The 12,473-nt window shown below is 35.7% G+C and overlaps 2 protein-coding genes across 2 annotated transcripts; both read left to right on the top strand.

Moving 5' to 3' along the window:
* Positions 1–978: 978 nt before the first annotated feature.
* Positions 979–3,979, top strand: LOC133297669 (pectinesterase-like). Its single transcript, XM_061496836.1, has 2 exons — positions 979–1,879; positions 3,285–3,979. Exons 1-2 carry the CDS (start codon positions 979–981, stop codon positions 3,977–3,979), a joined length of 1,596 nt encoding a protein of 531 aa, XP_061352820.1.
* Positions 3,980–4,878: 899 nt separating this feature from the next.
* LOC133297659 (pectinesterase-like) lies at positions 4,879–7,541 on the top strand. The gene is made up of 2 exons (XM_061496827.1): positions 4,879–5,764; positions 6,850–7,541. Exons 1-2 carry the CDS (start codon positions 4,879–4,881, stop codon positions 7,539–7,541), a joined length of 1,578 nt encoding a protein of 525 aa, XP_061352811.1.
* Positions 7,542–12,473: the final 4,932 nt, after the last annotated feature.

Here is a 12,473-nt window from a genome sequence, read left to right as displayed (position 1 = left end):
TATATTTTTGGGAGTACAAAGTTATTTCATTATTGATATGTCGAGGAATTAGTTATATGATTAATGAGTCTTTATCTTTGTCGCCCATTTTATGATTATGACTCAGCCAAATCTTCAAACATCCAATTAAATTAAGCACTTTTGCTCTGCTATCAATGTTCGGAAGACTATGGCAAAAAGTAAAAAGAAAGGAACCAACCAATATCATCAAACATATAAAAATTAAACAAATTATATATATTAAACGCGTTGATACATTAACGTTAGCAATATCATCGAGATCATAATGTTTTGTCAAAATCATCCATATTTTTTCTATAAAAGAAAATTTTCTTTTGCTTATTCTACAAACTACAGCACATGGGTTACCCTAACATTTCATATATGCTTGAACATAACGCATGCAAAAACAAGCCTACCAGGTGAAAATGGTTATTAAGTTCAAAGAAACTGTTCCATCCCCAATGCTTGGAGAAGTCTGCGTAAGGAAGTATAATATATACAATTTTATTTTGCAACATTGTGCATGCACATGGAACTATAGCATACAACACTTAAGGCCAACACAACCATTTTCGTCAAAATCTTTGTTTAATCGTGTGTTTCTAAAATCATAGCCGTCACCAGTACATTGATAATTAAGTAAGCAACATTTGTTTTTCTTGCAATTACAATTAGACTTCTACTCTATGACCTAGCTATTAAGCCATTAATATATGTAACATTAATTTCTCTAACTGATAAGATTTTATTCTTTCTTGCAATTGCATTCGCAGTTTGTATCTGTGTCATTCTTCATTATCATTTTCAATTTAGCACACACGTTTCTTACCTTCACACTCCACCACCTAAGAAATATACATATATAAGTGCTCAATATTAACACCTAAAATCAGTAAACAAAAAACATCATACATTGGTGGTGCAAACTTAACTCTTATTGTTAATTTTCTCATTCTTCTTATTCCTCACTAAAAAATGATGATCCTGGGAAAGATATTCCTCATAGTCTTATTGCTATGTTCAGTTTTCTCAATAGCCTCATCAAGAAGAGGACATTCATCAAGCAACATAGATTGGTGGTGCAACCTAACCCCACACCCTAAGCCATGCAAATACTACATTGGTCAAATGAATCACCATTTCACAATCAAACACAGAACTGAATTCAGGGGAATGCTTGTTCAACTGGCCTTAAAGCAATCTCTTATCATGCAAAAGGAAGCACATAAATTTGAACAAAACATGGAGACAAAGAAGCATAGAACTGTGTATGGTGATTGTTTAAAGCTCTATGAAAACACCATCTTCCATCTCAACCGTACCCTTGAAGGCTTGCATGATCTGAAGAGAAGCTGTTCACCTGTTGATGCACAAACATGGCTAAGCACTGCTCTTACAAACATTCAAACGTGTCGAACCGGGGCTGAAGAACTCAGTGTTCAAGATTTCATGGTGTCAAATGTGAGAACCAATGTCACAGAGCTGATAAGGAATAGCTTAGCAATCAACATGGATTTCCTGAAGCAAAATGAACATAATAAGCACACAGAAACAACAGAAGAAGCATTTCCAAGTTGGTTTTCAACTCGTGAGAGGAAATTGTTGCAGTCTTCAACTATAAAGGCAAATCTTGTGGTAGCAAAAGATGGTTCAGGAAATTTTAGGAGTGTCCAAGAGGCTCTTAATGCAGCTGCAAAGAGAAGAAACAAGACAAGGTTTGTGATACATGTGAAGAAAGGTGTGTATAGAGAGAACATTGAGGTTGCAGTGAACAATGATAACATCATGTTGATTGGTAATGGGATGAGAAATACCATAATAACAAGTAGCAGAAATGTTCAAGGAGGTTTTACAACTTATAGTTCTGCAACAGCAGGTAAATGATTTTCCATCTCCTTTCTCTTTCACTTCCTATGTTCTGTTTACAATATATTTGCATATACCTGGGTTAGCACCAGATCAGATAATCATTGATTACATCATTAATTAATGATTGACTATCGTAGTAAATTAATGATTAGCATAAGTAATATTATATTAACCCAGTGCATTCAATTCAAGAATTTAATGCTCATATATTATAGTAAATATTGGTTTTTCTTCTTTTCTAGATAAATTACTTGTTGATGTTATCCCAGGTTCATATTGTTAGACCTATCAATAGATGCAATCTGTCTTCTAAACTCTGCAAGCAAAGATTTCATTTAACAGAGTTTTCATTATATTTTAAGGGAAATGTTCCATCTCCACATGAAATCCTGACTCCTGAGTATTCTAATGATATTGAATAAAATTATAGTTTGGTTAATCAAGAAATACACGTTATTTCCCAGAAAAAAAGAAGAAGAACATGTTGTTAACTAATAATTAATTTTCCATTAACATATGTAGGTATGATATACAGGATTCCATATTAAGGAATAACAAAAAATATCAATTTGAGGCTTTCAAAGTGGAATATTCAGCGCTTCATCTTCAAACCGAGGTTACTTGTCTCTTACGGCACCTTGTTGAATACTAATTGGTTATACTCTTTCCAAAAGAAATGAAAGCCTCAATTGTTTTTTTAAAATATATATCCCAACAAGAATTTTAAATATTAAAGACCAATATTCATGTGACTAAGTAATTTTGATTTATCCAACCGCAAGCTTTTACATGATTATCTAATTTTGTGTTAGATATTGTATCATTTTTTGTTTTAAATAATCGTCCTTTCTTATAATTGCTATCATATATAAACATTTACGGAATACATAAAATAGCTTTACATCTTAAAATGATCACAAAGTGATGTCTTCAGTTAATGACACTACATAACTATTACCATTGTAGCATAAAAAAAAAAAATATCACTCTCATTTTACATAAAATAGTTATCTCATGTACTTACCAAAAAAAAAAAAAAAAAAAAATTTAATCTCATGTTCTGTCATTTTGAAAAAAAAATTCGTTGTTTTCCTTTAATGATGGACTCTAATTGGCTTCTCTTTGTATCATGAAAGAACTGCTCATGTAAAATTTGAATAGTATTCTCCAAAAAATAATCATTGCGATTGTAATCCTATTTGTCTTTAATGCTACAATCAAAACCCATTAATGCTACAAGTAACAAGAACATATGACTAAATTTGATCATATGTATTAACCCAAAAAAAATAAAATTGATCATATGAAAGTTTCTTTATTAGATATATGCGGTTCATAATACTCATATCATAGTACTCTTATGCTTTTCTCCTAACTTCTAAATCATTACTCGCTGAAATATTCAAATTCAGGTATAGATGGCCTTCACTTCATTGCAAGAGACATTACCTTCCAAAATGCCGCCGGTCCTCAAAAGGGTCAAGCCGTGGCGCTCCGGTCATCCTCCGACCTCTCCGTCTTCTACCGGTGCATGATAACAGGTTACCAAGACACCCTCATGGTTCAAGCACAGCGTCAATTTTACAGACAATGCTACATCTATGGCACCATAGACTTCATCTTTGGTAATGCAGCAGTGGTGTTTCAAAATTGTAACATTTATGCAAGAAAGCCTTCAGATGGCCAAGCAAACATGATCACGGCCCAAGGTAGAGATGACCCATTTCAAAACACTGGAATTTCAATCCACAATTCTCGAATCATGGCTGCACCAGATCTTAAGCCCGTTTTTGACAAATACAACACTTTCTTGGGTAGGCCTTGGCAGCAATATTCTAGAGTAGTGGTCATGAAGACTTTCATTGACACATTGGTGACCCCATTGGGTTGGTCTCAATGGGATGGTACTAATTTTGCTTTGGATACACTCTATTATGGAGAGTATCAGAATTATGGGCCTGGTTCAAATACAGCCAATAGAGTAAAATGGCCAGGTTTTCATCTCATAACAAGCCCAGTTGTTGCATCACAGTTTACAGTTACTGGCCTTCTTTCTGGCACTACATGGTTGCCTACCACATCTGTGCCATTTACCTCAGGCCTTTGATCTTTGTGCTATAGCTACACTTATATTACATCAATTGTTTTTTATATTATAGTTTGTGTAAAATCATATGCAATATTAATTCTTTTGTACACTGTTAGAGAAATATATTACATTATTGAAATATCTTTGTAATATTGTTGATGGATATTCTACATTTGTTTGAAATCTAATATACTAGTTTGTAAATTGTTATTCAATGTTTCAAAGGACATATAATTAGGAAATTACTTTTTCTTTCTTAGTCCAAATATTGGCTCTTTTAAGAGTTTTTCTCACATCACAAAGGAAAACAACAACTTATGATGGTTGGGTAGATTCAATCTAAGAAATCAACACTTTGTATTATTTTAACTGCGCTCTGAAATTTAAATAAATTCCCTTAGCTTTTTTTTTTTCTAATCTGTTTTTCACCAAAATTTAAGCGATATAACGCATGAATATATGTAACAAAGGTGCATTTCATGCATGCAACTCTATGATGATTGTGTGCTTAAAAGTATTTTAATCCAATCAATCGTAGAGATTGTTGTCCTTTGGCAACCCCAAGAAATCTACTTAAGTATAACAGGCAAAGTCAACTTAATATAGCTCTGGCTAGCTGATATAGTGATATATCTACACAGCCTTCAATCTTCATCATGAGATAAATGTCTATATAATATACATATATTTATATGTCACATATCCAAAAACTGTATTACACTATATATAATCAATCTTCAAACAAATTTTTGTTAGATTTATGGATGTTAAACCATCATATATTCAAAATGGCCGGCTGTAACAACCACATTGCATTTGATTCTGTTAATCTTTAAACTACATATATAAGAACCCTTACAATTTCATAACCATTAATTCATTCTACTAGTACATAGCTCAAAAAAGGATCAGCAACAATGGCCAAAAGTCTTGGGCTAATCATAGTCTTCATATCCCTGTTTTCTCTGTTTTCTCAAGCCCTTTCAAGAATTTCCTCTAATAATGCCATTGAATTTTGGTGCAGTAAAACCCCACATCCACAAACATGCAAGCATTTTGCAAGAAACCATTACCTCCTTCAAGATGGTTTCCCAAAAAGTGCATCTGAATTCAAGAAATTCATCCTAAGAATTGCTATGGATGAATCTGTGAAAGCCCAAAATCACAACAAGTGGTTAGGCTCCAAATGTGGAAGCAAGCAAGAAAAGGCAGCATGGAGTGATTGCTTGAATCTCTATGAAGACACCATCAGCATTCTTAACGAAACCCTAAACCCTACAAGGAATAGCCCTAGCTATGATCTCCAAACATGGCTTAGCACTGCTCTAACAAACCTTGACACATGCCAAACTGGGTTTGTAGAACTTGGTGTTGACAACAATGTTCTAACCCTCATTCCAAACAAGAATATATCAGAGATCATAAGCAACACTTTGGCTCTTAACAATGCTTCATCAACTACACAAGAGAATAAAAACAGTTACAAAAATGGCTTCCCAAACTGGCTGTCACATGGTGACAGGACGCTTCTACAGTCTTCATCACCATCTCCTGATATTGTGGTAGCAAAAGATGGTTCAGGGAATTTTAAGACCATCAAAGAAGCTTTGGAAGCAGTTCCCAAGAGGAGTGGGAGAAAGAGGTTTGTTATATATGTTAAGCCCGGGGTTTACAATGAGAACCTTGACATTGGGAAGAGTTTGAAGAATATCATGTTGTTTAGTGATAGTATGAGGCTCACTGTCATAACAGGTAGCCGAAGTGTTGGAGGAGGTTCTACCACTTTTAATTCTGCAACAGTTGGTAAGTGTTTTCCATCTCTTTTTCCTTCTGCTTTCTTTTCTTCTCTTCTCACTTTGAGTTTGAATACTTTCATGAAGAAGAAAAAATTCATGCTTGCAATTTTGACATGAAAAAATAGCTGCAGTTGCTATAAAACTCTCCTCATGCACAAGGATCTGAGGGCCTATAATCAAACTAACCATTGCAGTGACAAGTGACAACACCAACTGCGAAGTTCCTTTGTTTGACAGAGGAAGCATTAACTACATATAAAAGTAATAGGGTTTTATAAGAGTTATGTAGTAGAAAAAGTGATCGTGTAATGTTATAGGGATTCGTTTTGCGTGCCTTTTTTTTTTTTTTTTTTCTCTAAAAAGTGTGGGCTCCTCAAAATGTTGTGTGTGTAGGAAAGTTTTTCGTATCATGTTAAAGGACAAACTAAAACCCCTATCAAATCGTAACAATTGATTTACTTACATCATTAGTCTCGTGAGGAGTTAGTTAGAAATAAAATCGTAAGGTAGATATAATATAAAATTATTGAAGACTGTCACTTAGAAGTTTAAGTTTTTGGGTGAGATGGTTGTTTTACATGATCAAATCCAAAGGACTTTTGCATAAGAGGGTGTGTTAGAGAGATATAATACAAAATTATTGAATGTTCATTACTTATAAACTTAACTTTTGGGTTGAATTAGTTCTTTACAAGAATCAATGACTAAGATTTATAGTGTAGTTTTGTCTCTTTTTAATATAATAGAACCAAATTTCACTTTCTCAAATTAGATTGAAAACACATTTAATTCAAGTCATATTAAAGACAATTTTTTTTTTCTTTTCAACTAATTAACGAGAATATTATATATTTCTTTTTGTCCAATTGGCCTACGCACAAAAGTCAATATAATTTCTTAAAGATATTTTTCATCCATTTAACAAAAATTATATATTTCTATATCTTCAACTTCTAGTCTAAAATTGTCATTAAACAACACTCGAAAGAGCTCAAAATTATTAGGTAAAGGCACATGAAGGTTATGATATCAAGTCATTAATCAATTCTCCCAAAAATCTGACATATTGAAGTGATGTCCATGAATTTTCAGCTGTGAAAGGAGATGGATTCATTGCTCGTGCCATCACATTCCGCAACACTGCAGGTCCACAAAACCATCAAGCAGTGGCATTGCGTTCTAGTGCTGACCTCTCTGTCTTCTATCGCTGTGGATTTGAAGGGTACCAAGACACTCTCTATGTTCATTCCCAAAGACAATTCTACAAAGAATGTTACATTTATGGCACAGTTGATTTCATCTTTGGCAATGCAGCTGTGGTCTTCCAAAACTGCAACATATATGCAAGGAAACCAACGGGCAAACAGAAAAACGCTATAACAGCACAAGGCAGAACAGACCCTAATCAAAACACTGGTTTTTCCATCCAAAACTCAAGTGTTAAGGCTTCTCAAGAGCTTGTCCCTATGCTTAACTCCTTCAAAACATTCCTGGGTCGGCCATGGAAACAGTATTCAAGAACTGTGTTTATACATACTTACCTTGATACTTTGGTTGACCCTGCAGGGTGGTTGGAATGGAATGGAAATTTTGCACTCAACACTTTGTATTATGGAGAGTATAAGAATTTTGGTCCAAGAGCTTCTACTAGTCAACGAGTGAAATGGGGTGGTTACCATGTCATAACAAGTGCAACTGAAGCATCCAAATTCACAGTTGAGAATTTTATTGAAGGGCAAGCATGGTTACCAGCTACTGGCATTCCATTCTTCCCAGAACTCTGATGATTAAAGCCTATAAAGTTGTTGGTAACAAAGAGTTTGATGTTTTCATTCATATGAAAAAAACCTTAGCTAAATGTAATGGCCAAGGGTATTTGAATTGTTTTTTTTTTTTTTTCCTTTTCCCAAGTAAAATGTGTCTTCCGATTTCTTGTATAAATAACAGTTATACTTGAAAAGGGTAATTAGAAAAATATTATTAATTGTGTAAATAATATGTACAAAGAGATCTCTATTTATAGAGAATAAAAGACCTAATTCTTGACCTAATGGACTTGGCCAATACAACAAATAATAATAATTAAGTAAATAACAAATATTTACAACACTCCCCCTCAAGCTAAGAAATAGATATTTATCATTCTCAGTTTGATAGTAAGTTCTTGAAATTTGTCTGAAGGAAGTCCCTTTGTCAATAGATCAGTTAATTGACGCCCAGTAGGAATGTATGGAGTGGTAATCAACCCACTATCAAGTTTCTCTTTGATGAAATGGCGGTCGACCTCAATATGTTTAGTCTGATCATGTTGAACTGGATTATGAGCTATACAAATAGCGGACTTATTATCACATAGCAGCTTCATAGCTCCCTCACATTTTATTTTGAGATCATCAAGTACAATTTTCAGCCACAGTAACTCACAAATGCCTTAAGCCATAGCTCAAAATTCAGCTTCTGCACTTGATCTGACAACCACATCTTGTTTCTTACTTTTCCATGTCACCAAGTTACCGCAAAGAAACATGCAGTAACCAGTGGTAGATCGACGGTCAGTCACGGATCCAGCATAATCAGCATCAGTGTAGACTTATAAAGAGAGATTGTCATCACGTCGGAATAACAATCCTTTACCAGGAGTAGCTTTAAGATACTGAAGAATTCTCTCTACTACCTGCATGTGTTTCTCCTTTGGATCGTGCATAAACTGACTGGCAACACTAACAACATAAGTTAGGTCTGGTCTAGTATGAGCCAGATATATCAATTTCCCAACTAGCCGTTGATATTGTCCTTTATCAACTGGAGGACTCTTCTCTTCATAGCCTATCTTGTGATTCTGCTTGATAGGAGTATTAGAGGGTTTACACCCGAGCTTTCCTGCTTCTTTAAGAAGATCAAGGACATATTTTCTCTGGCTGAAAAAAATTCCTTTGCTTGAATGAGCTACTTTTATCCCTAGGAAATATCTCAGTTTCTCAAGGTCTTTGACTTCAAACTCAGAGGCAAGTCGTGTTTGCAGAATCTGTCTCTCCACAAAATCATCACCTATGATAATAATATCATCAACATATACAAGGAGCACAATAAGCTTCCCATTTCGGGAGTGCTTGAAGAAAAGAGTGTGATCTCCTTGACTCTGTCTGTATCCTAAGGTATCATAACCTTAGTAAACCTTCCAAACCAGACACGAGGTGACTGCTTCAATCCATACAAGGCCTTTTTTAATCTACAAACTTTATTTTCTCCCTTCACAGAATCAAAACCAGACTGGATTTTCATGTAGACTTCTTCTTCTAATTCACCATTGAGGAAAGAAGTTTTCACATAAAATTGATTTATATCCCAATTGTAATGGGCTTAGCAAAAAAAGTTCAACACTTCTCCTTGTCATCAGAATGAATAAGTTCAAAAGGTTCAACACTTTTAGTAATACTAGAAGGAAAAGACACACGATGATGCTTAGCAAACTCACAAACATCACAATGAAAAGACTCAACAGACTTAGACAAAAACAATGACGAAAATAAAGACTTGAGTAAACTAAATGGAGGATGTCCCAAACGCTTATGATGAAGCCAAATCAAAGAATCAGCAGTTGATTGACCATGAGACAGCAAGATGTGATCCGTTACTTTATTGACGGGAGATTGTGACACCAGATAGTACAGCCCACCTTGCTCTTTAGCACTACCAATCGTCTTTCCCGTGGCGAGATCCTGAAAAACACAGTGAGTAGGGAAGAAGGTTACAGTACAATTCAAATCTTTTGTAATTTTATGAATAGAAAGAAGATTCGTGGAGAGTTTAGGAACATGAAGAACATCTTTAAGATGTAAGGACTGCTGTAAGTTTATGTTACCAGAACCCGCAACTGATGTATGTGAGCCATCAGCTACGGCTATTGTATGAGTTCCAATGGTAGGATGATAAGAAGTAAAGGGGTCAGCACAACAAGCCATATGATCAGTAGGACCAGAATCAACAACCCAAGAATATTTAAAATCAGTACATGAAGAAAGAAAAGAATAAGTTTTGGAGCTCATACCAGTAATGGCCAAAGCATTAATATCAGATGGCTTACTCAGAGAATCAAGGATGGTTTGGAGCCTTTCCAACTCATCTTGACGGAATGCAGGTTGGGTCTCATTAGGTGCATGAGCTATTTCAAAGGAAGTAAAATGCGCTTGACCACGCATCCTTGCCATCTTTTCTAAGACCGTTTGTTTTCCATGGAGGCGAAAGCATAGATCCTTGATATGACCCGTTCTTTTACAATAAGAACACCAGCGATCATCTTTCTTAGGTCTAGAAGATGCACCATCAGAAAATTTTGTAAAGGAATTCCTTCGAGAAAAACAATCCTTTTTTGTTGAAATCATAGCAGACCCATCAGTGGGATTAGAATCAGAAGGAGTTGGATTAGTAACTTTAGATGAGAGCATAATGGACACTTTGGTATCCATCATGACAGCCCTGCAACTTTCTTCACCCCTGACAATGTGAAAAACTTCAGAAAGAGACGGTAATTTTTCCTTGCCAAGAATTTGAACTCGAATAGGGTCATATTCTGAGTTGAGACCACAAAGAAAATCATAGATCCTATGGCGTTCAATGGAGGTGGTCAGTGTGGCTGCATCCTTGCTACATTCCATCTTTAAATTCTTGTACTGATCAAGCTCAGTCCATAACTTATTCATAATACCATAATATTCTGTTATAGAGAGAGAGCCTTGCTTGGTAGAAAAAATCTGATTCCTCAGATCATAAATAGTGGCAGCATCTTGCTTCATTGAATAGGTCTGCTTAAAAACGTTCCAGATCTCAAGAGCAGTAGGTAAAAACATGCAATGTTGACTAACCTCAGGAGTCATAGAGTTCCATAGCCACGTCATAATAAGTGAGTCTTCATCATCCCAATCAGCAAATGTTAGAGCTATTTTGGCAGGAACAAGTCCTTCAATATGAGCAACTTTACGGCGTCCTTTGAGAATGGTACGAACAACCTGGGACCTTTGTAAATAATTCTTTCCATTCAGACGATAATTCTGATGAAGAGCAGGAAGATCATTGTGACCAAGAGGGGTCACCATAGATTGTGTAGAAAAATTTGTAGTTGTGTTTACAAGAGTTGATTCAGTGTCGGAAGAGTCCATACTGCACAAAAACAATCAAAGGATAACACCAAGAAGCCAAAAAATCACAAAAAAATACCAAATGATGTCCGATCTGAGAGAAAAGCATAGATCCAGAAAGAGGATGAAGAGACGATCAGAACAGCAGTGGTCCACGGTGGAGACTCGAGGCCACGCGTCGGTGAAGCTGTCGGCGCGTGGGGGCGTTCCAACAAGAGAAGGGCGAGTATGGACTCATCGACTCCTTTGAGGACTTTGCTAAAAGGTTCCTACTAAATTTTGTAACCAGCAAAACACATTCCATGTCTGCCTTCACCTTGGGGGCGTTCCAACAAGAGAAGGGCGAGTCACTACGCCAATACATCGATGATTTAAAGAGGCTGCCCTCTGTTGGAGGCGAGTCACTACGCTCAGCGAGCTTTTTCTCCTCTTCGCTTACTCCCTCGCTTGACGAGGAGTATAGCGAGCTGTATTTCTTTGTTCGCTCATTTGCTCGCTTCAACGAGAAGTGGAGCGAGCGCTACCTTTTTTTTTTAATTTCGCATTTTCTTGATACTCAGCTGATGCCAACTGTTTCCTCGTCCTTATCAGGTTGGTAATTTATTATTCTAGTCTGAAACAACCTGAAACAACAACAAATATTATAATCTTATCTATTTGTTGTCAATTTACTCTCCTTTACTATTTTATTATTTAACACTATATTTTTAATTATTTTAATTATTATTTGAACTCTTTTTAACCATAAAAATATAGTGTCTGAGACACTTATCACTAATAATTAGAGTTACCTGTCATCTGAAAGTGACTCTACGGAACCATGCAATATCCATAGTTACATGGCATCTGCTGGTTGAAGGTCACACACATTTGCTTGCACTGTCTGAGATAACAATGGAATGTTGATTATGAAGCCAATCAATGTGCAGATTCTATGGCAAAATTTGATTTGAATAATCAGCACAAAGGAACGCTCACATTCACAACCCCCCTGATCTGGTGTAGAATCGTTGGTTGAGTTAGAGCATGCTAATCATATGGTGGTGCAAGTTGGACACAACTATAAATCATTAAAAATGTCATCATCCAAAATCTTAAGGTTTTGGGTTGAAGTGATTCTTTACCTGGTATCAGAGCTTCAGTGACAATAAGGTCACGAGTTCGATCTTCATCGTCCCCCACTTTCTAATGGAATTAAATAAAAATCACAAAAGAAAGTAAACCACAAATTAGGCCTGTGCAATATCCACGTTTCAAGCCAAAAAGGCTATTGCGTGAGAGGGTGTGTTAGAGAATAATATAAACCAATAAAATGCCAAAAATGACCTCACCTCAAGGGGCTCTTGCGTGAGGGGGCGTGTTAGAGAATAATATAAACCACTAAAAAAGATCATCACCATAAGGTCACGAGTTCGATCCTCACCGCCCCCACTTTCTAGTGGAATTAAATAAAAATTACAAAACAAGGTAAACCAAAAATTAGGTCTGTGCAATATCCATGTTTCAAGCCCAAAAGACTCGGGAATATGTTAGAGTATAATATAAACCATTAAAAATTTTCTCACCTCAAAGGGCTCTTGC

This window comes from Gastrolobium bilobum, unplaced genomic scaffold, assembly GCF_033153095.1.
Source record: "Gastrolobium bilobum isolate Gb01-03AN ecotype WA unplaced genomic scaffold, APGP_CSIRO_Gbil_v1 utg14320, whole genome shotgun sequence".
NCBI lineage: Eukaryota > Viridiplantae > Streptophyta > Magnoliopsida > Fabales > Fabaceae > Gastrolobium > Gastrolobium bilobum.
Note: the sequence above shows the minus strand (reverse complement) of the source record. Positions and strands in the feature narration are given on the sequence as shown.